This window comes from Nyctereutes procyonoides, unplaced genomic scaffold, assembly GCF_905146905.1.
Source record: "Nyctereutes procyonoides isolate TBG_1078 unplaced genomic scaffold, NYPRO_anot_genome, whole genome shotgun sequence".
In the NCBI taxonomy this organism is placed as follows: Eukaryota; Metazoa; Chordata; class Mammalia; order Carnivora; family Canidae; genus Nyctereutes; species Nyctereutes procyonoides.
In genome coordinates this window covers 4,797,892-4,825,453 of record NW_026575133.1, presented here as the reverse complement: position 1 = coordinate 4,825,453, position 27,562 = coordinate 4,797,892, and the positions used below count along the sequence as shown (strand labels likewise).

Here is a 27,562-nt window from a genome sequence, read left to right as displayed (position 1 = left end):
GCTTTCTATTTTTAGACCTTAGGATCCAGACCATATGTCCAGGTTTCATCTCCTGCATTGTAATGCAGCTTTGGAAATTCCTGAGCTGCCTTTGGTAGGAGGACTTGTGGGTCATGTGATGCCATCCCAGTTCCTCACTTTGACTCTTGCCTCTGAGAGGCTCAGGGCTTTTGCTGTGGCTCATCCTTTCAACACCATCATCTTCTTCATCTGGTTTGCCCATGTTAGCACCCTGTGCCAGACACTGAACTGGTAGGGGTGCCCAGGTTTATGTGCCATGGCCTTGGCTATAAGCAGCTTCTGATCAACTCTCCTGCTTCTTACCGTGAAGTCATCACATCAGTAAACTCTGATCTCAGACAAGTGTTCTTGAGTCCGGCAGGGATTTCTTCAGGCCATGTGGCTAAATTGAGAATATAGATTCCCAACTGGCATCATTCACTCCATATGTTACTGGATTTTTCTTGTCCTGGACACTCCCAGTTTAGCCACCCAGGGCCAGTTGCCTGGCTCCTTTTGAACTTTACACTTGTTTTCTTCATTCCAAATGCAGGGCTTCCTTGGGCTTTAGAGCAGTTTGCCAAAATTCAATTCACAGAATGACCAAATTGATACATTACTGATTCACCCCAAATTTTTCTCTTTTTTTTAATTGCTGATACAGTTGTGTTTCGCTGAAGCCATCCAGTGTTCAATATATTTTTAGGTAATGATAATTTCTTGAGAATTCGATGTTAAGTGTCATATATCATATATATACATCATGAATGTTAAGGATCAGTTAATGTTACTGAAGTAGGTTTATTTCTTCTAAACATGTTTGCAATCCAATCTAGTCTACTGACCTTCTGACTCCTTTTAGTTAATGAATTTGTGTTTTAAAGTGGGAGAGAAATAAAAGATTATACCTGGGAATGTTTGCACTGATGTCCACATACACCTATACATACCCATGATAATTTAAAACCAGATTCAAGGAGAGTCTTGCTCATTTATATAGAAGCATCAACATTCCAGACTTGCTTAGGTGTTTGAAATGTGAAATAATGGATAAAGTTGACGTTCAACTTCGCTGGTGACAAATCTATGAAAAATAAATGTGCATTTAACATCACCTTGGTAGTGATTTGTATGAGGAATCCAGATAGATGACATGTGAAGGCAAGACCTTGAAAGTAATGAGAGGGGCCTGGTGCTCAGTGGGGGTCACTGTGAAGGACAGAGATGGTCAGCCTACCACGCGCTGACCGTTCTCAGCCAGTCCACTGTCCTGGCTCTCCTACAGTGCATGACTGTGCACAGCTCCTTCCCCTGAATGTCCACTTTGCTTCTGTTTCACATTTCAGACAGTATTCCTTTACAGATGCTCAGACCTCTGAATACAAACAGAACGCTGGGGAGAAATAACAAGTGGTGACAATTGGTATCACTGCCTTGTTCCTGGCTTAAGGAGGATGTCAATGATTCACAGTTCATCATGAAGCTGATTTATTTGTCATGGCTGAATGAATTTTTCCTGTTATTTTCAAGAAGTATCCATTATCTCCTGTTGTACTGAGCATCAAAATCAGGAATAGCTCTGCTTTTAATCTGTTATGAAGATCATTTGGGTTTTCTCTACCTAGCAGCATGACATACTTTATTTTTTTTTAAGTTGGTTCCACGCGTAGTATGGATCCCAGTGTAGGGCTTGAACTCATGACCCTGAGATCAAGGCCTGAACGGAAATCTAGAGTCAGATGCTTAAATGACTGAGCCACCCAGGCGACCCAGCAGTATACACTTTATGATACATTTCTTTACAATCTTGAATTCGTGGGCTGTCACTTGAGCAATGGGGTGTGCTTTTTTTAGTGTGCTGTTGGATTCATGCTGTTCATAAATGTTTGTTTAGAAAGTATCAATATTCATGAATGAGCTCAGTCTCCCTTTTCTCCATTTTTTTCCTCTTTGTTATCTTTTAACATCTGTGTTTTGTTAGTTTTAAAAAAAAATTTAGAAGCTTTTCTTCTTTGTCTAGGAAGGGTTTTTTTTTTTAACCTTTTTTATTGTGGACAAATTTCAAATATTTACAAAAATAGATAATGCAGTGTGATGAACAGATCCATGTGTCTATCACCTAGCTTCAACAATCACCCTCTGCCCTCATGCCAAAGGTGAATTATTTTACAGCAAATCCCAGACATCTAAATATATTTTAAAAATTATTTTAAAATTTTGCAAATAATGCATGAATACATTCGCCTTATTTTAAAAAAAAAATAGCTTCTAGAGTAGGACCACTATTCCCCCATCCTAGGCCTCTCTTGGAGGTTGTCCCTGTTGTCAGATTGGTGTGCCCTTCCTTTTATAAAGAAAAGCCTATCTAAAGATAGACTTTCTCAGATGATCTTTTTCTTTCTTCCTCCTTTAGAGGTACTGAGCAGTGTTTGACATTTCTCTATGGAAAGGGTCATACCAAAGCCTACCTAAGAATTATGAGAGGGCAGACTTGAAGGTGTGTAGGCAGAACAGCGTAACAGGGCAGGTGACTAGATCTCAAGCAAGAAAGCCTCCTGGATTCATTTCCAGCTCTGCTGCCCACAGCTTTTCTGCCACTCGTAGCCTTTAACTTTTCTCAGACCACTTCTCTGAATTGATTTCCTTGTGTGTGAGTTGGGGATCTAGGACTTACTTTATAGAGTTGTGTAAGGATCAAATGTGTATGAAGGTCTTTTGTAAATGGGAAGACCAAGAATCTGTCTTTGCCCACGTGAGGTCATTTTGAGATGCAAGGAAGTTACGGAAAGTAATCCTCACATGTCACCTTTGTTGGAACATATTTCTCCGGGTTAATAAGCCAGCTTTGTAGCGATGGGGTATGGCATTGCAGATTGAGGTCACTGGCAAGTTAGAGACTTTATTTCATAGGCTTCTGCTGGGAGGAATTTTGATCTTGGGATGGGTGCTGAAGGGGCGAGTTTGCCTTCCAGGTGGGCAAAGTCTAATGTGGCCTGGGTATGTCCTCAACCTGTGTTCAGTAGGGAAACTCCCCTCAAGAGTCAGACTCTCAGACTTCCCAGGTGGAAGACCTGGCCTTCGTGCTCAGAGGCTGGTTACTGAGCAAAGTGCTTCACTTCTTATAGGCTCAGTTTCCTCATTCGTAAGCATGGACGAATAATAGTATCTCTGTCATGTGGTTGTGAGCTTTTGATAAGATAATACGTTTAAAGGGCATAGCACAGAGCAGGCACAGAGTAAGTGCTTGTTGTTACCATAGTTTTCCTAATAATCATCTGACTTCACCATTATCGACCAGTGACCCTGCTGCTGCTTCTCTTCCAGGTTGGAGGTGTGCAGTCTTTGGGGGGAACAGGTGCACTTCGAATCGGAGCCGAGTTCTTAGCACGATGGTACAATGGAACAAACAACAAAGACACGCCTGTCTATGTGTCCTCACCAACCTGGGGTGAGTCCTTCAGCTGTGGCAAGAGAAGAAACAGAGGAGCTGCAGGAATTAACCTCACCACTGTCACTGCTAATGCAGAAAATGTAACTCAGCGCTGGATCAACTGATACTTGGGGATGGTTTGAGCAGTGGGTGATGGCAGTACATGAGTAACCTGATGCTCCAGTTCAGATTAGGAATACTTGTTTTTAAGACTCCTGCTGGACTTGGGTTTTAGCGTATGTTGAAACTTCCCCGAGGAGGCATAAAATGTAGATACAGAGAGCCTCACCGGGGTAGAATGTAAGTGTAGCGTGACTGACTGGTTGAACTTGTTCTTGGGCATTGCAATCTTTTTTCTAAGTTTTCACCCCTTGCCTTGATGTTGTCCATTGAATGCTGAGCCTGTGAGGGCCCTGGAGGCTGATGTGTGTCCTTTCCAGTTATGCCTCTGTGTTTGTCAAAGCGTTTAACTTTTTACTCTTCTGCTTACAGAGAATCATAATGGTGTGTTTTCCGCCGCTGGGTTTAAAGACATCCGGTCCTATCGCTATTGGGATGAAGCGAAAAGAGGACTTGATCTCCAGGGTTTCCTGAATGATCTGGAGGTGGGCGATTAGATAAAAAGTAAACAGAGCCCCATGATGTCAGGAGGAGCAGGGGCAGGTCTCTGGATCAGTTGATCAGGGAGAGAGTCTGAAACATTCCTACTCAAACCAAAATAGTGGTTTCTGAGTTAGCATGTAAGGAAGAAACACACTGCCCCTTGCCCAGTGTGTCACTGACTCTGACCCCCCAATATTCCTGCACACGTTGGGGCTGACATCACTTCCTTCTCTTCAGAATGCCCCCGAGTTCTCCATCTTTGTCCTCCATGCTTGTGCACACAACCCAACTGGGACTGACCCAACTCCGGAGCAGTGGAAGCAGATCGCCTCTGTCATGAAGGTAACTGCCCTTTCAGAGTATCTCTTGAAACATTAGCATGTATTACTGTTTTGTGTATTCAAATGCAATACCTGTTTATGGAAGAGTTTGGAAAATGGAGAAAAGCCCAAAGAAGAAGATAAGTATGAGCCAAGAGCTACTGTTAATATTTTGGTAGATAGAGTACTGGGCCTTTCTTTTCTTTTGCTTTATTTTTATTTTTATTTATTTATTTATTTTTGGAGTTACACATGTAAATATATTTCTTTCACAAAGATGGCATCATTTTATCTATACCATTTTATAAGATCCTTTGTCTTTCATTTGAACTTTACACGCCATTGAAAGCTCCGTAGCACAGTTCTCATGCATGGCTATGTCACATTAGCTATTGATTAAATCAGTTGATGGACATTTAGACCTCAGGTTTCTTGTTCTTCTAAACAAATAGGTATAAGACTCCTTTTTATTATTTCTTGGGGATAACTTTCTAGATTGGAATTTCTAGCTCACATTTTATATTCCTCATTAATGTGTTTGAAGAATACTCATTGAGAAACTGTTACGTGCCAGGCACTGGGTGGGGGGTGGGTATAAGAGTAAACACAGTAGAGATGGTCCCTGCCCTCGGAGAGCATATGGCCTGTCTGGGGAGACAGCCAAGTACTGTGGCTGTGCTGATGGGGTTATGTAAAGGCACGTGCCCAGACTTTGGGGGAGAGAGAGAGAGAGAGAGAGAGAGTGTGTGCGTGTGCACGTGCGTGTGGGTGTGCATGCAAGCATGTTGGGAGGGCAGTGATGGCAGAAGAAGCCATGTTGAAACTTGAAGGATGAGGACAGGTGGGGGCTGGCAGGGAAGGAATGTTCCCTACAGAGGAAAGTGTGAGATCAAAGCCCAGGACAGAAGTCATGGCCCATTTAAGGAATTGGAAGTAATTCTCGGTACAGACTAGAGTTCTAACGGGTTGTGAGTGACTTAGAGGTAAATGGGGGCCAGATCCTGTACTGAGGCATTGGACTTTATTTGGAGGCAGTGGGGGGAGCCACTGAAAGACTTTGATGTCATGCCATGTCATGATCACAGGTATGCTGTCTTCAGACTAAATAAACAGGGAGTGGATCAAAGGGAGGCAAGATTAGACAGCCAAGAGAACAGTTAGGACTGTGACATAGCCATGCATGGGAACTGTTGCCACAATCCGAGTGGGAGCTGACGGGAATCTGAATGCAGTCCGTGGCAGGGGCAGACCTGAAAGGACTCTCAAGCTCCCAGGACATGGGGTGATAGGAACTGGGATGTGGTTGGATGTAGTTGGATGTGAGGGAGGAGCTGCCAGGGTAGGAGTAGAGGATGCACCCTGGCCTCTGGCTTGGACAGTCGGGGGCTCAGAAGTGGTGTCTTCTGGGAGGACGAGCCCAGTAGAAGGGGCAAGCTCCATTGTGGGAAGTTCTTTGAGTTGGTCAGAGGGGTGAGAATAGGGACTTGGCAGTCTCCTTTGTCTCGAGTGCTCAGTAGATGAGGCCGAAGGCTGTTGGGGAGCCCTGAGTGGACCAAGCTGATCAAGCTTATCACGAATTCAGAGGAAAGAATCCACCGACCTAGGATGCTACCTCCACGCCTCACAAATAAGTCTGGTTGGCAAAATGACATCGTGACACTCTAGGACAATAAACTTAAAAAAAATAAAGTTTACTGAAATTATTAGATTTGTTGGTTGGCATTTAGTTGAACAGAAAGAAACAGATATAAAGCAGTGGTTGAATGCAAAAAGGGAGAGCTGGGAGAAATGGGTAGTTAGAAATCCTGTGCAGGCACCAGCTGGGGAAGGAAGGCTGGTGTCTGAGGTTGGTGTCAGAAGGATTTCCTGCCCTGACTCGCTTTCCTTCCTTGCAGCGCCGGTTTCTGTTCCCCTTCTTTGACTCAGCCTATCAGGGCTTTGCATCTGGAGACCTAGAGAAGGACGCCTGGGCTGTTCGCTATTTTGTGTCTGAAGGATTTGAGCTCTTCTGTGCTCAGTCCTTCTCCAAGAACTTTGGACTCTACAGTGAGTGCCTTCCCAGGTTCCAGCCCTGCCTCCCCGCCCGCCCCATGCCCCGTCAGCACCCTGACCGGACTCTCATCCCTTCCTTTAGATGAGCGTGTGGGCAATCTGACCGTGGTTGCCAAAGATCCCGATAGCATCCTGCGGGTCCTTTCCCAGATGGAGAAGATTGTTCGAATTACTTGGTCCAACCCCCCTGCTCAGGGAGCGCGGATTGTGGCCTCTACCCTCTCTAACCCTGAGCTCTTTAAGGAATGGTAAGGGGCTCAAAGCCTGATGGGTGAGGTGTGGGGATGTAGAACAGTAGTTGTCCCATTACATTTAACTGCCTGTTCCTTTTATTTTGGCAGAGGCAGGACAAAATGACTTTAAACTGTTTGAGTCTCAGGTACTTCTGTAAAATGAAGCCAGCACCTACTCACATGAGTGTAACACAACACATGTGAGTAACATAGCACTGGGCACAGAGGAGGAAGTGCTCAACGAACGGGCAGTTCTCCCCAACTCACCTACCACCTAGGCTTCCTCCCCTAAAAGTTGGAAAACAGGAAGGAATTCGTGATAGAATACAATATCCAAATGCAAGTCAGTGCGACAGTCTGGGGACTTCATTCTTATTCAATTTGCATATATTTTGCCCTATTTTGAAACAATAATTTTTATTTAGTAGCTAAATCTACAGGCTACTTAATTAGGGCTGATAAAATACATGATCCTGTCTGGGTCAGTACCTAGGTGAATTATGGGTTAAAATCTGAGTGGTGTTACAGCCAGGAGATCCAAGACAAGTATTAAACTCCATCAGAAGCTCACTTACTTCCTTGGGCCTGGTAAGTGCCTCTCCGGTCTGCTCATCCACCCCATCCAGGCATCCACACATACCATGGCAGTGTGTGGTCTCGTTTTCAGCATGTAGATTAAATTCCATTTTTTAAACCTACATGCTTCTGTGAGTCATCTATCTGCCCTATCTGGATTGACATTTATATTGCTGTCCACTTAGGACAGGTAATGTGAAGACAATGGCTGACCGGATTCTGACCATGAGATCTAAACTTAGGGAACGCTTAGAAGCCCTCAAGACTCCTGGAACCTGGAACCACATCACGGAGCAAATTGGAATGTTCAGCTTCACCGGGTTGAACCGTAAGTGTCTCCCAACCACCTTGAATGCTGTTGGACACAGTCCTTCTCTCTGTGTTCTTGGGTTCCTTTAGCTGTCACCTCTTTGGTCAGCCATAACTTTGGGCCAGAACAAGTTAGGTTTTCTTACTGAAAACCTACGGATCTATCACTAGGATATTTTCATTTTAATGGGTCAGGAAATAATAGGATTTATAGCTTGGAGCCTTGCTTTAGGCAAGGTCTCTCATCAATACTCAGGTACCTTTTGGCTTTTCCTTAATCCTAAGTATAATTATTATACCTGATTATTTAGGGACCTAATTTCTTAAGAGGTCTTTCCTAGTCTCCAAGCATTGCCCTCAAAAAAGGAGGTGATGAAATTATCTCTCCATTTCATAAATGGGAACTTAGATTGATAGTTGGAGTTGAGAGCCAATTCAAAGTCTAGTGGGCAGTGTGTGATCTTGGTCAGCTGTCAGTAGGGCATATCAGTGACCCGTTGTCCTTCTGATTGAAGATTCATTTATTTGATAAGTAGTTCCCGAGTACCTACTGGCCAAACCATAGGTCACATGGTGCAGATGTGACCACTTGCCTGTGTTTGGAGCTTGTGTCTGAATGGCTCTGAGGACAGTTTTGTGCCTGACTTGGGTGAGTAAATGGAACACCAGAGGTGCTGGGAAGCATTGTAAACCAGGGTCATTAGGGTACCAGTGTGAAATGAGCTCAGAAAAAGCAGAAGGAAATATAAACAAGATAAGTGGTAGAGACTGTATATGGTAGACCCCTAGAAATACTTTGGGTTAAAATGCGGCTTCCCAAAAAGTGAAGGGATAGGATAGTTCAGTTGGCCATAGGTGTCCTCATGATTCTGAAATAGGGCATTAGTTCACTTAAGTAAAATCATACTTTGCAATTTTTAAAATATTAAGTGTAATAGAAATGATATTTAGTAGTAATATTCTGAAAATTCACAAGATGGGGATTGTCATCCCACAAAATATCCATATTATCCCACTCTCCAGAATAGGAAATTAGTTTTACTATGAATTAAAAAATGGTGAGAACACACCTGTGCTTATAACATGTAAGTTCTATTTTTAGCACCTGGCACTATTTACCCTTTTTAAAAACGTTTTTTTTTTTTTTTCCCCTCCCAACATTATAGGAAAAAATTTTAAAACAGAACAGGTGGAGGAATTGTACAGTGAGGCCCATATACTCACCACCCACCACCTTGGTTCTGCAGTGCTCCCTTTATGACATTTTATCCATCAGAACAGGGATTTGCAGCCTGTTGTCCATGTCATATTCTAGATCTGTGAAGCCCCTGAAATGATATTTGAAAAATTGTGTATGTGTGTATTGGCCTTTTCTAGGGAAAGAATCCATAGGTTTAGCTTCTCAGCCGTGATGCTCCCCTTACAAAGTAGTTAAGTTTCATTTTTATTAAAACAAAAAACAAAAAACAAGGTTGGGGTGCCTGGCTAGCTTAGTGGTGGAGCATGCAACTCTGGATCTCAAGGTTGTGAGTTCAAGCCCCACACTGGGTGTAGAGATTCCTTAATAATAAAATCTTAAAAATAAACAAAAACAGGGTTTGGAGCCCTGGAACCACAGCACCTGCCAGGGAGGCATAGGCTTTACAAACAGTGGTGTGCCTGTGGCTCTGATGGTGTCTCCTTGCAGGACTGTAATTCACACAGTTCCAGCTGGTCAAGGTAACTTCCGAAGGTTGCTTTGTTTTGTTTGGAGGGATCCCTGGTAGCACTGAGTATGGGGTCCAGATTGCATACTTGCATACATAGACTTGGGAGTTACATGCCTGCCTTAAAATCCCAGACCCACCACTGACTAGCTATATGATGTTGGGAAGGTCTTTTAGCTTCCCTCTACACCCTCTGTGCAATGGGAAAGATAAGGTTATTATCAAGATAAACTGAGTTAATATAAAGTACTTAGAACACAGCCTGGCACACAGTGTTTGCTCCTCTAGTTATTATGATTTTATTACCTTCTGAGTTTGGGCTGCTGTAACAAGGTACCATGGGTGAGGTGACTTAAACAACAATCATTTCCTTCTCACGGTTCTGAAGACTGGGCAGTCTGAGATCAGGGTGCCAGCATGGTCACTTCTAGGGCAGGGGCTCTCTTGTAGCTTGCAGTTGGCTGCTTTCTTGCTGTGTCCTCAGATATTGGTTGTAAGAGAAAGAGAGAAGAGGAACCACATGCACACACATACCAGCTCTCTAGTCACTTATAAGGGCACTCTTGCCAACACAGGGGCTCTACTCTCAGGGTGTCCTCCAGACGTCATCACCTGCCAGAGGCCCCAGTTCCTCCTACCATCACGTTAGAGGTTAGGGTTTCAACATAGGAATTTTGGAGGGACACAAACATTTAGTGACAATTCATGATAATTACCCATTCCTGCTAATCAAGGGTGCTAATTATTCAGGCAGAAATCAAATAAAATTTTCTCATGGCTTTGTAATACACCAAAGATCTCTAGAGATGGTGGCATGAGGGAAGTATAGGCAGTCCCTTCCTATTCATGCCAAGCCCAGCTGCATGTGTGTAAGTGAGGGACCTGAGAAGTGCTGGGTCACAGGAACCTTGGCAGTTTTTCAGCCTTTGGTTCAGGCACACAGCATTTACTTTTAGCCCGGGGCCTTCTACAATGAGCGGAGAAGAGGAAGCGTCAGTGGGAGTTTGCTGCTGTGTGCTCAGGGATAAGCAAATACAGGTTAAGGGGGCGAGATAAAGGAAGCACTTCAAACCAGTTTTTCATGTCAGTAGAATGTTCGTAAGTTTGAGGGTTGTTTTAATAGGGTGTCCTGGTGAATGTAACATGCAAGCTTCAGTTGAGAGGTAGTCCCAATTCAAATTCCCTTTAGGAGGAGTCATGTTAAACTTCCTGGGGATTAGAAAGTTAGCTAAGTGGTTTCCAGAATCATTTGAGCATACTTCCCTATATTTTCTAATTGGACAAAATAGCTCCTTTTATTTTGCTTCTCTGTTGGGGGAAAGAAGGAACATGGCAATTGTCATGGAATCTCTGAACCTCCATCGCTGAGAGGATTCCTGCTACTCTCATTATATCGCTTTTGGTTTTCAACAGCCAAGCAGGTTGAATATCTGGTCAACGAAAAGCACATCTATTTGCTGCCAAGCGGTCGGATCAACATGTGTGGCTTGACCACTAAAAATCTAGAGTATGTGGCCACCTCCATCCATGAGGCTGTCACCAAGATCCAGTGAAGAAATACCACCCGAACCAGCACCACCAAAGCGGCCCTCTGTCATGTGTGTTCCCTGCCTGCACAAGCCTCGCTGTGTGTATCACGGAAAGAGACTACGGAGGACTAGAACGCTGCTCTGGCGAGGTGGCCTCTGTTCAAGCTGGCCCCCTACAAGAAGAACATCCCTCGTAAAGAAACGGGCCTGGGATCAGAGCCCCTTAGGAGGCCAGAGCAAATGAAGGTTTTTATTTAAGAATAAAAAGGACTTTGATCATGAGACCTAGATATCTCGCTCCCTCACTAGAAGCCGGAATGCTGCCTCTCTTGCTCATATGCTTTTGTGTATCGCTTGACTCTGCACAAAATCTTGCCTCAAAGATCAAGTTGTCTGAAGAGCCAACTGTGATTGTGAGTGTTGGCTGTGTCATTAAAACTTGTCATCTCTACCCAGACTGTCTCCTGTTCTTTCTACGTGGTTGTGTCCCTAGCCCTATGCTTTAGTTCTCTAGGGCAGCCAAGGTAAGAAATAGATTTACATCTCTCTCTCTCTCTCTCTCTCTCTCTCTCTCTCTCACACACACACACACACACACAAACACACACACATAACTGAAACACAAGTTTAACACAACATTAAACTTGCTGTGAGCAGTGTGTTCTGATATTTTCTATCCTTTTGTGTTCTGTTTCACTAAAGAAATGAAAGTTGATTGAGACCCATGGAATTGATTTTGAGATCCACTAATGGGTTGTAACCCATAGTTTAAAATGGATGCTCTAGGGCAACCTGGGTGACGGTTTAGCGCTGCCTTCAGTCCAGGGCATGATCCTGGAGACCTGGGATCGAGTCCCGCGTCAGGCTCCCTCCATGGAGCCTGCTTCTCCCTCTGCCTGTGTCTCTGCCTCTCTCTCTGTGTCTCTCATGAGTAAATAAAATTTAAAAAAATAAAAAAATAAAATGGATGCTCTAGAGGGATTTGCTAGTTGCTAAAGAAAAAGCTGAACTGTCTTCTTGAAATATGCCTCCCTTCAGAGAACTCACTCACTCAACTCTGTTAGTTTTGTGGGCTTGTCCTTCAGTGGCCAGCTATCTTCTTCAGTACTTGAGAAACTGGACTTCATGGATTCATGGAAGGGTTGGCATCACTTGGAGTGATTCTAGAACATAGCCCCTCCCATTGCAGGCAGAGGACCTCCTGGTCTCTTGAAACAAGGAGAGCCACTTAAATACAGATCACCTTTTCCAGAGAGTCTGACTCTCCAAATGATAGTTTTGCAGTCTTTGAGTCTTACTTAAAACAAGAAGGCTACTACTTGGAGAGTTTTTAAATAATGAAAGATAACTCTTATTATAACAGGATCTGCTCCTTTCTGGGATGCCTTTGAGTGATTCTAAAATCCTGCAGTCCTGGGGGATGTTTGGGTCTTATCAGCCCTACTTTGTCTCCCCCAGTACAATAGTATTTTGTACTGTCCTTGACTCCTGCTTTTCTTTCTTTTTTCTTTCTCTTTTCTTTCTTTCAAGATTTTATTTATTTATTCATGGTAGACAGAGAGAGGTGCAGAGACACAGGCAGAGGGAGGAGCAGGCTCTCTGTGGGGAGCTCAATACAGGACTCAGTTCTAGGACCCCAGGATCACGACCTGAGCCAAAGGAAGATGCTCAACCACTGAGCCATCCAGGCACCCCTGACTCCAGCTTTTCAATGGGGTGGGGTGGGAAATCGATTCTTCCAGTACATTGTGAAGCCTCTCATTCCACTGGAGGAGCACCTTAATTATTATTCTTTTTTAAATATTTTTTTTACTTATTCATGAGAGAGAGAGAGAGGCAGGCTCCATGAAGGGAGCCTGACGTGGGACTCGATCCTGGGTCTCCAGGATCAGGTCTTGGGCTGAAGGCGGCGCTCAACCGCTGAGCCACCTGGGCTGCCCCAGGTGCACCTTAATGTAAAGGTCTTAAAAGACCTTTACGTTACCCAGAATTTGATCTCCACCTGTCCTGCTCCCTGGTCTCCTCCTCCCGTCTTTGAAACCATGGGCATCAAATCCAGTGGCACTCAGGATTGACCTTTCAAATAGTTGGAAGTAGCAGTTTTCCTTATTTTTGCTTTTTCATGAAACTCCTACCCCCATTCTTTATTGTTTCTGCGTAGAGTCCGGTTTCCAGATGTCCTTAGGATCTGCATGGATCGCGGGTAGTCATTCAGAGAACACAGTGTATGATTGGATCTAGCAGGTGTCAACAGATTTGAAAAGATGACCTGACACTCATCTCATGACCTCCCGTCCTATTTTCCTTTTCATCAGTATTTGTTCTTCATGTTGAAAGATGCTGGCTATTAATGAAGACCAGGGTCAGTGATCCTACCTGCAGTCACTCTAATGTCATCTTCTCTAAACACAGCTTTAAGCCAGGAATTCTCAATGAGGGGACAGTACCTCTCAGTGGGTGAAAGAAGCTTAAGATAGTAAAATGATGTGTGGCCCTCCAAAGTGCACGCCTACTCTATAAATTCTCAGTTCTCAGTATTTCATTTTTCTCATTAGGGAAAATTTAATTTTTCTCTTGCGGGAAGAAGACATGATTAAAAACCAAAAAAGGTTAAAAACAGATCTTTAAGCCAGAATGCCCCCACCGAAGTCCTAAAATAATTTTTTCGTGTTTAAAACAAAAAAGCCCTGCGATGCCTGGGTGGCGCAGTGGTTGAACGTCTGCCTTTGGCTCAGGTTGTGATCCTGGGGCACTGGGTTCGAGTGTCACATGAGGCTCCCTGCAGGGAGCCTACTCCCTCTGCCTATGTTTCTGCCTCTCTCTCATGAGTAAATAAAATCTTTAAAAAAAAAAAAAGTCCCAATCACTGGGAATTGGGCCCTCCTCTCCTGACATAGGCTGGCGTTCCCCACACTGTTCTGGTTTCCCCCGTGTGAAGAAAGGGTTTTGTGTTAGGTTTGGTAAAAGCTGGGCTTAGGGAATCCCATAGATTTCTTGACTGTAGCTGGACTTCTTGGGGCCTCAGGCATGTGCACACTATGTGAATTTCAGAGGTAGGACTGTTTTCTACACGTTTTGTCTCAGGAGCAGGGGTGCTGCCATCTGCCACTTCCTGGCTGTGACCTTGAGCAAGCCACTTAATGACGCAGAGCCTGTTTCATAAACTAAAACCTTCATAGGGTGGTTTGGGACAGAAATGAGCAAATGTATACTTAGTACAACACTTGGCACATAAAGCCTTCACCAAAACAGCTGTTCCTGTCATTTATAGTCATTGCTAGGAAGGGTAACAGACTCTGGAGGCTCCTGGGAAGAATCTTTAGTTATCCATAGGCCACTAATGGACCTTGATCTTGGTGCTGGTTTGAGACATTTATAGTAGGTGTCAAATACCAACCTTCCTTCCACAAAGACGTCAAATGCCCAAACACACCTTACCTCCTCCCTCCCTCCGACACCGGTTGGCTTAAAATTGACCAATATATCTGGCCCACTCCCCTATGACTTTTTCCAGCCTTTGGTTGGAAACCACCAGAGTTGTACCACTTTGGTTCCTCTCCAAAGGGTCTGCAGAAGTGAGCCAGTGCGTCCAGCACATCATCTCGGGGGCTGGTCTGGAGCTGTCCCCCCAGACTCTGAACTTGGAAGGTGCCCAGCCCAGTGCCTTGCCCGGGCCTTGCCCAGGGCTCAACGAATGCCAGAACTTCTCATCACCGACGGAGTACTTGTCCTCATTCACATTCTGGCTTCTCATTTTGGTTTTAGTTTTCCTTGCTGGCATCCACTGCTGCAAAACCTTACCCATCTGGTGCCCAGAGGAGAACACTAGTGCTCCCCTGTAACCTGAACTGTGGACTCACACCTGGCATCAAGAGCCTCGCCTCCTCAGGGAGGTGGGCCTCCGCTGAGACAATTCTGCATGTGCTCCACTCAATCTGTGTCTCTAATGTGAAGCCACTTTAGAACTGAGCTATTCAAGGGGCAAGAAAAACATTCCAGGAAAAGCATTTTCATTTTATTTAAAAATTATTTACAATTTATTAATCCTTCATAAATGCTTTATTTCAAAATCTTTGTTTTTAATTTTTTTTTTTAACCTGAAGAAAATCTTAAGAGAACAGAGCAGGGACTAGTGAGGAGAGTGGTGACAGGCTCCTTTGGGATTTGGCAAAGGGATGGATGTAATGCAATAGCAGTAGCCTGAGCCCCGTGGCCTGAGGGTAATGAAAGGAAGACTAGCCAGGCTGGCCCCCTTGGGCCAGTGGCCAGCTGGGCAAGAAGACTGATATGACAGTGCTTGCTTGAAACTTACTGTTGGCTGATTTTGGTCTCAGGTGCCCAGCACGGAGGGCTGACACTTTGCCTCTTCCTATTAGGCAGGATAGGTGTTGTGGGTGAGTGGCAGCTGTGGGGTCACCTAGGGGGTCATGCACCGCTGAGCCTCAGGCAGAGCCAGGCAAGGGGATAACTGATAATCATACACCGCTGGAAAGGGCATCTCCAGCTGGAAAGTCTTTCCTTCCACCTGCTGTGGCCCTCCAGTCAGCAACACCTGCTCTGGTTTGGTGGTGAAGAGAGGACAAAGTTACTGGGGGTATGGCAACAATACCCTGGGGTGTGCCAAGGATTTCTGAAGACTTCCACTTCTTGGCGTGTGCCAACTTTCTCCATTTAATAAACATGAGAGAAGACGGCTTGTCTCTAAAAGTCTGTCTTGAATGGCCCCTTACTTCACTCTGCATTGCAGAACCTTTGGGCTGACAGTTCCACTAGTTTAAATTTGTGGTTTTTAACCCTTTGTGGATCTGAGACCTTTGAGAATCTCATGAAAGCTTTAGCCCTCTGGACAACACTCATTAGAACACACACACTAAGTTCTGACGGTATTAGGGGTTTCACAGACCCTCTGAAGTCCAATAATGGACCTTCTGGGGTGACTGACCCCCAAATTAAGAACCCCTGAGTTAAAGGTTCCTTTGGGTAAGCATTTTCTTTTGAGATGCAAATAACCCAGAGGAATTATCAGTCTTCCCTTCTTCCCTTGTGATTACGGACTGAATGCGCGTGAGGGTGTGAGAGTAATGGTTTTGGGGGAAGGCGAGGTAAGCCTGGATAGTAAATCCCATGGGAAGGTTTGGGAATGGTTTGGAGATTAAGTAGCAGAATGAGATCACTGGATCCCTGATAGAGGGAACTCAAAATATGGGAGATGGAAAGGGAGACAGGTGTCTCAAAGACAACCTTCACTTACTCCCACATTTACCCAAAGGTTGGTTGGTTGTATGGTTAGTGATCTCGATTTTATTCTCCAAGGACGTATGTGGAGTCATTCTGCCATCTGGTGGTCATACTTTGAATTGCATCTGTTACAGCAGTTCCCGGTGAAAAAACATCTAGTTAAATTCTTGGAATCAACTACACCTAGCTGACCTGCTGGAGGAAGAAGGAGTAAGGAATGGGGTGGAGTGGAGGAAAGGGATGAAAAAGAAGAACAGCTCTTCAATGTTCCTGTGTAATGCACACTGAAGTCCCACGAAAGCTTGCATCGTTCTTGGCTGACCTGGGCACTCTTTGGTTTGTCATGGCTATACTTGCTTTAACAGCTTAGAATTTCTCTACCTAAGTTTTTGTTTGTTTGCTTTGATTTCAACTTAAAACCTGAAGTTCCATCTCTAGCTCCCAATTGGGTCTCTGCTCTCTGCTTCTCCTCTTCCAGAGCAGATATACTGATGGATCGAGAATTGCTGATCGGGAGCCAAAAAAGATGTGTCCCTGGGAAAAAACGGTGACTTGGAGGTTCCATCTTGTGGTCTTTCCATTCCAGCCGAGACACACTTCCCTGGCTGCTAGAACCCTTATCTAACAGGAAACCGGTCACCAACAGTTTTCTGTTCTGTAACATCACATGCCAACACAGCTGAGTCCCACTGCTTTCAAGTCCTGGAGGAATTCTCAGTGCATCTCCTGACCTAACCTTCATACCTGCTCCAGCTGCCTATGTGCCTGTCTGCCAGTAGCACCTTCTGAGCTAAGCTAAGCATGAAATATGGCATCAGGGGATCCCAAAGAACAAAAAGGGAGTCAGGGGTCCCAGAGTGGCATTGCCATCTTGGGGTCATTTCTTCTCCAGTCCTAGACTGTACTGTGGAAAAGACCATTCTAGCATGTTCCACTGGAAGCACCTCTATCCATGGTGGCCACAGCAGGGATCTGAGTCAAACTGGAGGCAAAAAGGGAAAATCTGCCAAACTGACAGCTAGGGGTGAAGAGGTGGTAAGGAAAGCAGAATGCTCTGTCACCTGTGGGAGGCCTCGGGAGACGCAGAAGATGGGAGGGTGGGTTCTCCCTCGAAGCTGAATCTCACATACCCAGCAAACACTGTCTGCCCTGTCATGTGATCAGAGGCATTAGATTGGAGTTCTCCTCAGAGGCTCTCTCTCCATCGGATGACCTCTTCCTTTTTCGACCACCTGGAAAACAATTTGTAAGGATCAATCTCTGGCCGGGTGGACATTCCTTGATCCATTTTCTTAGTGGCCCAACTTCTCTTCAAAATAGAAGCAGAAATGCAAACAAAGCCCCTGATAGTTTGGCAGGACTGCATCACATTCTGGCGCAGATATCAGCATATTTACATCTTGAAGGATTAGGATAACACCTTCTACCTGAGATGACATCTCTAAAGACCTAGACCAGTGTCAGTGGAATGGAGATTTCCCCAAATGATTGGGTAAAGCCCATGTAATACCTCAGGATCATGTCTGTCCATCCCCTGAAGGCCCTGGCCCACCTCACTGCCAGACACCTGAGAGAGGACTGATCTCACAGCCTCTGATGATCTGTGAGTCAGGGTTTCAGTGGGTGTAGCTGGGAGGCATGCTCACGGGTCTACACTCTTAGCTTGGAAATGACCTTCCTTCTGCATTAGGGCAGGTGGGGGTAATCACATAATTGTCTTTAAGGATGGAAGGGCAATCTGTTCCCAGCTCTGCTGATTTTAGGAAGGAGTATTTTTTACCTTGTTCTTTTTGCTATCAACTTCCTTCCATGAACGGTATTACTTTCTTTTCTACTAGGCCTCCTGGACACAAATTCTTTTTTTTAAAGGACCAGACAGTAAATCTTACAGGTTTTGCAGGCCATCTGGTCCCTGTTGCAACTGCTCACTGCTGCCATTGTGGCTATAAATCACAATGGGTCTAGGATCCAGTAAGTCTTTCTTTATACAAACAGAAGAGAGAGGTCAGGATTTGGCCATGGCCGTGGTTTGCAGACTCCTGTCCTAGACAACCACCAACCAAACGGGACACATCCCCCCATTATCAAGGGCACAGTACTGGCCTGAGCCCTGTTACGGATTTTCACAGTTGTACCTCATTAGGGTCCCACAAGGAGTCAACGGTTCTCCTTCCAGGAGTAATATCCTAACATGCTTTTTCTAGGTGGTGGGAGGCTTTCATCTGGGTGAAGAGCTACTTACTTAAAGTTCTCAGCAGCTTCTTGCCCACAGTTTCCTCAAAGTCGCTACTGCAGGGGCTGGTCTCTGTGTCGAGGTTGATATTACAACATTCGCTATCTGATGCTGAGAGAAAGGACAGAAGAAAGAACTCAAGAGCTCTTCCCACCCTACAGACCTAGGGGTCTAGAAAGGGTGATTCTGACTGATATTCCTCAGTAGGTGAAAGTTCAAAGCCAGAGCCAAGTTATGGCCACAGTGGCAGCCATAACAGGGATGGGTGCCTAGGGAACTGTGGGCTCTCATTAGTTGGCAAGGGGCATCTTAGTGTCACAAAAAGAACGAAGAGGTCAGGAGTGAGAATCCAACTATCCAAACATTACTTGGCAGGAGAGAGATGAAGAGGTCAAGATGTTCTCTGATCAGTATCTTTGCCAGACAAAAAGCACCTTTGAGGACACTGACATGGGGATGTCTCCTTCCAGTACTTGCTAGATCAATACTAGATCAGACAACTCCCTTCTCTGGGCTTCAGAGTCCTCATGCAAGGTACCCTGTGTTACACAAGGAGGATGGACTAGATGAACTCCAAAGACTATCTTCACCATTCTTATTCCTTTGATACAATTTCTTGCTTCATGCTTTAGCTACCAAACTCAGTGTGTGAGGGAGAAAAAAACACCAGTTCTAAATTCAGGTCCTGGAAAGCTGTCTATGTATGCCTCAGATATTGAGTTAGCCACAAGTTCAAATGTTGTCTTACTGACCACAAAAATTGATAAACACCTATTAGGTCATTGCTCTGGACTTGAGGTGTGTCAGACCATGGACTGGAGCAGGTCTAGGATGTCAGGTGGGGTAACTGCTGCCTTGTGGGGTGCATAAGCACGGCTGAAGGCTCGGAGAAGTATATCTTAGTGAGGAAAGTACAGGAGGATCTCAGGATTGGTGGGACACGGGGAGCTTAGAGCAACACCACTGCCAGGATGGAAGTGTTGAAAGTCTCAGAGGGAGGTGATACGACCTCGGGGCTCAGGACAAGTCCTACAGATCACCTCTAGCCCAAAAGAAGGGAAGAGCCCTGCCAGTAAGAATGATGGCTGACTTCAGTGTTCTAATCTGTAAGGTAGGTCTAATGACAACTACCTCATATTCACAGAGCTGTGATGTGCCCTCTATATGTGCTATCTCATTTATGCCCAAAGCTTCTTTATGACCTAGCCAACGGGATTTGTATCTCTTAACCTATTAAGGAAACAGAATCTTAGATGAATGTAACTTGCTAAAAATTGCATAGCTCCTAAATGAAGGAGCCAGGACCCGAATTCAGGTGGAAACTGGCTCCTAACACCTCCTGACACATTGTCCTCCTGGGAGAGTGGATTGTCGGGCCTGATGAGGGGCTGGTGCTCAGTAAGTGTGAGGAAGTGGTAAATACTACAGGGAGGTTGGGGTCCCTCGTCCTGCTTTCCCTGGGCCATGCCAGTGCCTGATGGTGAGGACCCCGATTTCCCTCCCTGACCTGCTGTGGTGGGAACGGCTGCAGAAGACAGCGAGAGCTGCTGTGTGCTCTGCTCCTCGAGGTCCGTCATTTCCTCCTGGGTGAAGGCCATCTCCTCCATCCTCAGGTACACCACCTCGCTGGGGCTTCTCAGCCCATCTGAGCGGCTGCCTGGGGAGGACGGCAGGTGTGTGACTGATCTGCTCTGGAGAAACCCTGAGACTCTGGCTGGCATAGGATGGCAGCTCTGGGCAGGGGTGAGGGAGGAAGGTGGGGCTGCCTTCACCCCGTGGCAGCCAGCCCACCCACCCAACTGACTTACACGGCAGGCTGTTCCTGTTGCTGAGGAGGGCGATGGCAGGGTCATCCTTGGGGGTCTGGGGTGTACCCCGGGTCGTGGGGGCTTTGGTGGAGTCTCCATCAGCGAAGGCCTCCATGTCAGGGGACTGGGGTGAGCTGTCCATGTGGCAGGCAGTGAGTGCATTCTGGTACTGCTGCCGTGTGATCTAGAAAGAAGAGGCAGAGGCAGGAGGAAGCTCAGGAGGGCTGGGCAGAGCTCTCTCTGGATGCGGTCAGCTTCTCTGAGCTCAGAAGCAGCTCTACTAGGGTGTGCTGGAACCCCCGACCTCTGTGGTCTAGGATCCATGAGCTGGGTGCTTTCCCAAGCTGTACCAGCCTAGCAGGTGAGGGACAACGAGTCCCCATTCTCATTTTTATTGGCTCTGGATTCCTCAGTGCACTTGGAGGAGCCAGACTCGAGAGAGGATGGAGGGTACCTTCAGTTAGCAGGGTAGCTGGCCACAGAGAAGTTCTAAACGCATGCTGCTACTATTGCCAAGGGCCCTCTTCCCAAGGGTGAGTTGGTGGGGACTGTGGGGAGGGAAGTTCTGCTCCTGGTCCTTCTGTCAGGAAGCTGGAGGCTGAGGCCTGAGAACATTGCTGATTTGACTTGGCCCATGGCTGGATGTGGGCTCCTGCTCCTATGTGGGAAAATTCTAGAGCAGAGGTCTCCCAGTCGTCTCCTCAGATCATGGGAGTCTTACTCATGATTTTCCTGATATCTCAAGCCTCACTCACAAGGAAAAATATCTGGAGAGTCAGGCTTAGCAGACCAGATGGGAGCTTCTAGAACTCCAGGTAGGAAAAGTAGGGATCAAGTATCTTTTCTGGAATATAGAAAGGTTTATCTGTCATCCCTGTTCTCTGTCTGCCTGATACCCTTGTTTTCAGTAAAAGTGGGCTGGTTTTTGCACTACCCAGTATAGAAACATGATACAATTAATCATTAAAAGGCATTGGGTGAAAAGTTACAATGGCACACAGTGCTACATCTTTCCCAAGGACCATGGCCCCTACAATGTTTTCCTTCCTTCTTTGTTGCATTTAGTTAGACAAATAGCAAAACTACAAACTGCTCATATTCCTTCTTTCTTTAGGGCAGGTATCACATGTGGGAACAGGAAGGCTGTGTGGCTGGAAAAGAGGGGATGGTTACATGTTTCACGTTGGAACAGAGGCAGCTTGAAGCTGATCTGGTATCTGGCAAGAGCTCTTTTGACAGTGGCCCCTCGTCAACTGAGGATTCCTCAGCGTCTGCTCTCCAGACCCTCCTTTCCTGGATGGCTGGGATGTGCCCCATGCCTGGCCTCCCTGGGAGCTGTCGATGATGGCTGAACCCAAGGCCTGGAGTCAAGCCTAGTCTGCTCAGTACTCACACTGGGTTGACTCACCATCACCTGTGGCTCATCCCACTCTGCATTCCTCACACACCAGTGTTCCTCCTTTCAGTATGGACTGTTGCTCTGGACATTTTTTATTGAGTAGATGAGTTAATTTTTCCTGCTTTATTATCCTCTGATGTTCTTCCTACATTTTCTAGACCATATGGTCCTCCGTTTACTCCAAAATGTTTTACAATTATTTAGTACTCACCCCGAATGTTAGGTCACAATCTTCACCAAAATACCTAACCTCAACAACCATTCAGGCAATGAATGTTTCCTCTTCATAAACAGAAATCTTCTATCTTCCCTCAAGATGGGAACTCATTATTTTGTTGGACATTATCAATCCTTTCTTTTCTGACAGACTTCGGGATATCTTGCATGAGGATCAAGCAAATTCTAAGCACAACTAACCTAATCACAAACACCTGTTAAGAATGCATGTCATTTTGCAATCCTTATGGGACACATGCATGCAGAGATCCCAAGCTTCTTCTTGATAGTTTAAAACCGTGATTCTCAAACTCAGCATCAGAATCACCTGGAGGGCTTGTTAAGACAAGATTTCTATGCCCCACTCTCAAGTTTCTAATTCATTAGATCTGAAGTGGGCCCTGGAAGTTTGCATTTCTAACAAGTTCCCAGGTGATGCTGATGCTGCTGGTTTGGAGACCACACTCTGAGAATCACTGACTTAAGACGTAGTTAAAAATCAAACACAGTTAGGGGCACCCAGGTGGCTCAGTGGTTGAACATCTGCCTTGGGCTCAGGTCATGATCCCGGGGTCCTGGGATTGAGTCCTGCATCAGGCTCCCCGCAGGGAGACTGCTTCTCCTTCTGCTTATGTCTGCCTCTCTCTCTTTTCTGTGTCTCTCATGAATAAATAAATAAAATCTTTAAAAAGAAAAATCAAACACAGTTCTCAGGTTTTTGTTTTTCCCCCCCTTTTTAAATTCAAATGGATAAAGCAGCAAAGCATTAACTGGCATGGATACTTTTCAGGTCAAAATGATATGTTCTGTGCTTTATGGCGTGCAGCAATGGGGGTCTCCACTTAGCATCCGTCTAAAGTCTTCAATAGATTCAATGTTACTGTCGACCTTTGCAGCCCCTTTTTTGGGAAGTGAGAAGTCAGGTTCAGAAATTTCCCCAGGAGATCTCAACTCTAGAGCCCACCCTCAGTCTTAAGTCTTATCTTGAGTCAGTCACACAAAACACCAGGCATGTATTAGAGATCTCACAACCAGCCGTCTGTGATGCAGCCCAAGCTGATGGTTCAGGGACTTGAGTGCTTCAGAGAAAGGATCAAAGTGACATGCTAATTATTCATGCCTCCTGGGATGGTGCTTCTCAACCTTGGCAGCACATTAGAATCACTTGGGAAGCTTTAAAATATCCTGAGACTCAGGCAACACCCTTAAGCAATTATATCCAAATCTCTGAAAGTGGGGCACAGACATCAGGATTATTTGAAGCTCCCTAGGTGATCCAGTGTACACCACGGGTGAGAGGCACAGCTCTGGATTCTTGGAAGTGCCCCTGTAATCAATTAGTATTTTCGCTCCCCCTTGATAATTGCCTTCACTGATGTTCAACTTTCATACTGGACCCCCAGCCTGGGGAGAGGGCTGAAATAAGAAACCTCCATATGAAGAACAGAAACTCTGGCAAAACTACAGATGAAACCAATATTATTATTTTTTTCTGAATGCCTTCCATAGTCCCACAGAAATCTGTTTGATAAATCCTTCAAGAAATTACTGCCAGGAAAAAGCTCCTTTCTCTAGATAAATGATGTACTTCCTCACACCGGATGAGAATACAAATATCCCACTATATTTGCCCTCTTTGCTTTTATGTCCAGAAAGCTCACAGATAAATTTATTATTTACTTACGGTAACAAACTCATGCCTGTTAACGTTTTCACTGCATTTGTTTACAATTTCTTTTTAGTTTCTTATTTAAAATATCATTGGGTTAATTTTGGGAGGGAAATCATATATATTACTGGAAGTGCTATAACTATCCTAAAGAGATAGGACTGATATTAGGATTTCAGATGTTGGTGGAAGCCCTAGTGCTAGTGTCATCTGTAAGAGCTTGCTTTTGCAGGTAGAGGTTAGGAGATGATGATGGAACCTTCCATCCATAGAGCGGATGATGGCTTACAGAGCACTGGGATATGTGTTATCTCCTTTGCTGTTCATAATGACTGTGTAGGGTACATATGAGAGCCCTTGCGATCCTCACCTTACAGATTAGAAAACAAGGTCCTGAAATGTTGAGGGATTATCTAAAGTTTGACAGTAAGCTTTCAGAATCTTAGCCAGTGCACTGTCTCCTAAGGTGTGCCCGGGAAAGTGCTATTCACTCTTTGGAGCCTGGAAGATGGAAGGGAAAGTGAGATGGTGGAACTCCGAGTTCCCAGAGGAGAAACTCCAGAGTCTAATAATGGTACCCCTGCAGCCTGGATATTTTGGTTTAAAGGCCTTTATCTTGCTCTGCAGGGACAACTGATCTTAGCCTGGGCTCTGTACACTGTGAATGGATGTACCTGGTTGCACTGGGCTGTATTTCACAATCCTTTAGGGGAGGTGCCCCAATAACTGCTTTGTATCTTGGGGTCTATAGGCATCTGATGATTGAAAAAGAGCTGGCACATGGCCTGAACTAGTGTTACCATCAAACCCAATTATCTAACATACCCACAGTGTTCCAGAAGGCAAAGGTTTCTTTGGAGTCTTGCAGGTTCTCCTGGCTTAAAGGATGGAGAATTTTCCTAAATGATACTTGATAAGCTCAACAAAGCACTTGACATTACTCTTTTTGGGTTAACTACTTAGTTTAGATTTGGCTTGTAGATTAGTGTCAGTTTTGCCACTTTCAAGCTGGGCAACCTTGGCCAAATCATTAACCTCTCTGAGATAATGAGAGAACATGAATTAACTTGTCATCCAACTGTTAGAAATGACTGTTTAAAACACATTCACACCCCATCTCTCACAAGTTAACTTTATAATGGGCATATACTTCAAAGAAAGGGGTCAAACCTACCATCTCATTATGTCTAAACTGTGGATGGCACATCATGAGGTGGGGCAGGAGAAGAGGTCCCTCTCCCCGGGAGTAAGAGTAGAGGTGCTGCCAAAGAACTAGGTCTTAGGAAAGTAAATCCTTAACTAGGAAAATAAAGCAAAAGTAGGGGAAGGAAGGAGAATCCAAGTGGGGACAATGAGAAAAGGAAGCTGAAGAGAGGAGACATGGTGAGTGAGAGAAGACATGAGGGAGGGGGAAGGAAAGGGGTGTGTGCTGGTTTGTGAAACGGCTTCAGGGGTTCAGGGCTCTGATCACTGGTACATTAACTATGGTCCCCAAACCAGAAGCCTCTTGGGAGTGTTGCAAAGTGCTGTTAATTTATTTTTGGAAAGGTTCTGTCCAGGCGGCATGCACAGTGAACTGTGCCATTCTCGCTTTGTTCTTAAGAAAAAGTGATATCATTCTCCAGTAAGCTGGAATGAAGGATAGAGGAATTCCAAGACTCTTTAAGCATTGTTCTAGAGTAAGACAACGAGTGGGGAATAAAGTATTCTTCCTGATATTCCTTCCTTATGAGGTACTGAGTTCCCTATTATGGAGGCATTCATACAGACACTAGGCAACCACTAGTCAATGGTGTTGGAGGGAAGATTCAGATGGCCACAGCCAGGACCCAACAGAAGTGGGCAAAAGGGGATCCCTGGGTGGCGCAGCGGGTTGGCGCCTGCCTTTGGCCCAGGGCGCGATCCTGGAGACCCGGGATCGAATCCCACGTCGGGCTCCCGGTACATGGAGCCTGCTTCTCCCTCTGCCTATGTCTCTGCCTCTCTCTCTCTCTCTCTCTGTGACTATCATAAATAAAAATTAAAAAAAAATAAGTGGGAAAAAGCATGGCTTTGTGTGTGGGGGGGTGGGGAGTGGTTACCCCATTCAGGGGTGAGGGCAGAGGTTGGGGAAGAACCTATACTGTCGGGTGGATGGTTGTGTAAAAGGAAAGGTACCATCCGCTGGTTGCTCTCTCTCTGTGTTTCACAGTCTTGCTTTCATAATGCTTCTTCTTTTTAAATTTAAAAAAGAAAAACAATCAACTACCGCTATGTCACTGTGTCACCTTCAAAGAAATTGTTGACAATGCACCACTCTAGAAAATGTGTTCAGGAAACAACCTCTCCCCAGCTGCATTTCTAGATTTACATGTTACTTTTTTTCTCTTTCCGTTTTTTTTTTAAGTTTTTATTGTGATTCAAGCATTAATTTTTGTCAGTTTGCTCCCCAAGTTCAACTGTCCAAGAACTTCTTCCTATCTACCACAGTACTGTCCAATAGAAATATAATGAGTCCCATATGTAATTGAAAATTTTCTAGTCACATTAAAAATAAGTAAAAACAAATAGGTGAAACTAATTTTAATAATATGTTTCATCTAACCCAACATATCAAAAAAAATTCACTTCAACATGGAATCAACATAAAATTATTAATGGGGAATTGTACATTCTTTTTTTTATTAAGTCCTTGAAACCCAACATGTGTTTTACATGTATAGTGCATCAATTTGGATCAGCCACATCTGGTGTGCTCGGGGGCCACTGGTGGCTACTGGTTACCATGTGGACGGCAAAGGTCTAGCAGACAAACCTGAAGCTCCCTGCCCAGTTTTGGTAATGTGGCCTTGCATGGCCAGTGGTACTCCTACTGCCTGCACAGAAGCATGGGGCCAGTTCAGCTTCTTCACTTCCACTTGAATGCACTGTGCCTACTTGCCTTCCACATGCCTGTTCATCGATGTCTCTCCTCCTAGTCTTGCCTAATTCTTAAAGGTCTCGTACATTCACCAGCAATATCATCCTTAAAGTAAGTGCCACACAGATTCATCATCAATTAGATACTACCCCGCATAGGTCACTACAGCTTCACCTACATTTCTTCTCCCTAACTAGCTTTTACTCTCCTCATATGGCAGAAGTTATGTTTTACATTTCTTTAGAGTAGACCGTGAGGTCTAGAACCATTATTAATGCTTAATAAATGTTTGCCGACTGCTTCACTGAGGGAATAAAACCACTGCTCCAAAGGCAACATGTTTTTATTCTCTCTTTATTACCATAGATACAACCATTTCTTAGCAATAGCTTGAGCTCAAGCTGTCTTACACGGTGACCAGTTAGGAACTCAAGCATCCTCTAAATTATGAAGAAAATGGAGATCTGTTTATCTTGAACCAGAAGTAAGTGTACTGTTCTGGACATTTTGCTTTAGTGGCCAACACGTCCAGCAGCTAGCCTTTGGCCAGTGTGCTGTCTCCTATCTTATGATGTTCTTCCCTCAAAGCACCACCCTACAATTTAGGGCTTCTGCCACCAGATGGTGATGGGGCATCTTGGTCACGGTTACACAATCCAGACTCTAAGACATCTGCTGAATGGTCTGAGTTTAATAAAGACATTTACAAAATAGATTCTTAAAAAATTCATAAGGATGCTTTGATACCTTCACTCATAATTCACTATGATTAATCACAGCTTTAATATCTCTCCCAGATAATCACTAGACATACCTTTCTATCTAATTTTGTAGCTTATCTTGGAGTCAGATTACTCCTGAACTTAATAAACACTGGAACTTCAGTCTGTTAGGCATGAAAAACCCTTGCAAAAATCTTCCTGCAGCTGGTCACAGGGGCTTGGGCTGTGAGAACACCGCCCTTGCACAGTTTTCTCTTTAGCTCCTCAAAAGCTCTCCCTCTGTTAAAAAGGCAATGGGGGGTGGGTGGGCAGGTGGACCAGAGGAGTAAAAGGGCAGCCCAAACAATGGCCCTCACAAGTCTGTTACATCAGCAGAAAGGGATTTTTTTTTCCAGAAAGGGATTTTTAACTTTTGTCTAAGGCATCATCTTAATGTATATTAAAAAACAAACGGAAGAGAAAACCAGCACCAAAATGAAACACATGCTTGCATTCAAGCAAGAGCGTGAACCCCTAAAGTTTCCTTCTACAGAACTGTTAGAATTGAAGTTTTTAAGAGACAGGGTCACAATTTGAAGGAGTTTCTGAATAATACTTTAATTGGTTTCTAGCCTCCCCTC

At 44.9% G+C, this 27,562-nt stretch overlaps 2 protein-coding genes across 6 annotated transcripts in view; one reads left to right on the top strand and one right to left on the bottom strand.

The window, feature by feature from the left end:
- The window catches only part of GOT1 (glutamic-oxaloacetic transaminase 1), a 28,250-nt gene extending 17,041 nt beyond the window's left edge, over window positions 1-11,209 (top strand). Inside the window, exons 3-9 of one of the 2 annotated variants that reach the window (XM_055300333.1) lie at window positions 3,325-3,448; window positions 3,923-4,035; window positions 4,271-4,375; window positions 6,249-6,399; window positions 6,488-6,653; window positions 7,457-7,542; window positions 10,643-11,209. In XM_055300333.1, the coding sequence (XP_055156308.1) occupies window positions 3,325-3,448; window positions 3,923-4,035; window positions 4,271-4,375; window positions 6,249-6,399; window positions 6,488-6,653; window positions 7,457-7,542; window positions 10,643-10,782 (885 nt within the window). In that variant the 3' untranslated portion in view covers window positions 10,783-11,209. Of the gene's footprint in view, window positions 1-3,324; window positions 3,449-3,922; window positions 4,036-4,270; window positions 4,376-6,248; window positions 6,400-6,487; window positions 6,654-7,399; window positions 7,543-10,642 lie in introns of both variants that reach the window. The other variant, XM_055300332.1, reaches the window with a different exon arrangement.
- A 3,604-nt stretch (window positions 11,210-14,813) lies between these two features.
- Window positions 14,814-27,562, bottom strand: part of CNNM1 (cyclin and CBS domain divalent metal cation transport mediator 1) — a 59,289-nt gene continuing 46,540 nt past the window's right edge. For 2 of the 4 annotated variants that reach the window (XM_055345885.1, XM_055345886.1), the window contains 4 exons: window positions 20,038-20,221; window positions 19,737-19,886; window positions 18,239-18,340; window positions 14,814-17,228 (listed from right to left, as the gene is read on the bottom strand). In XM_055345885.1, coding sequence (XP_055201860.1) covers window positions 17,149-17,228; window positions 18,239-18,340; window positions 19,737-19,886; window positions 20,038-20,221 — 516 coding nt within the window. In that variant the 3' untranslated portion in view covers window positions 14,814-17,148. The remainder of the gene's footprint in view (window positions 17,229-18,238; window positions 18,341-19,736; window positions 19,887-20,037; window positions 20,222-27,562) is intronic. The other 2 variants (XM_055345887.1, XM_055345888.1) reach the window with 1 other exon arrangement.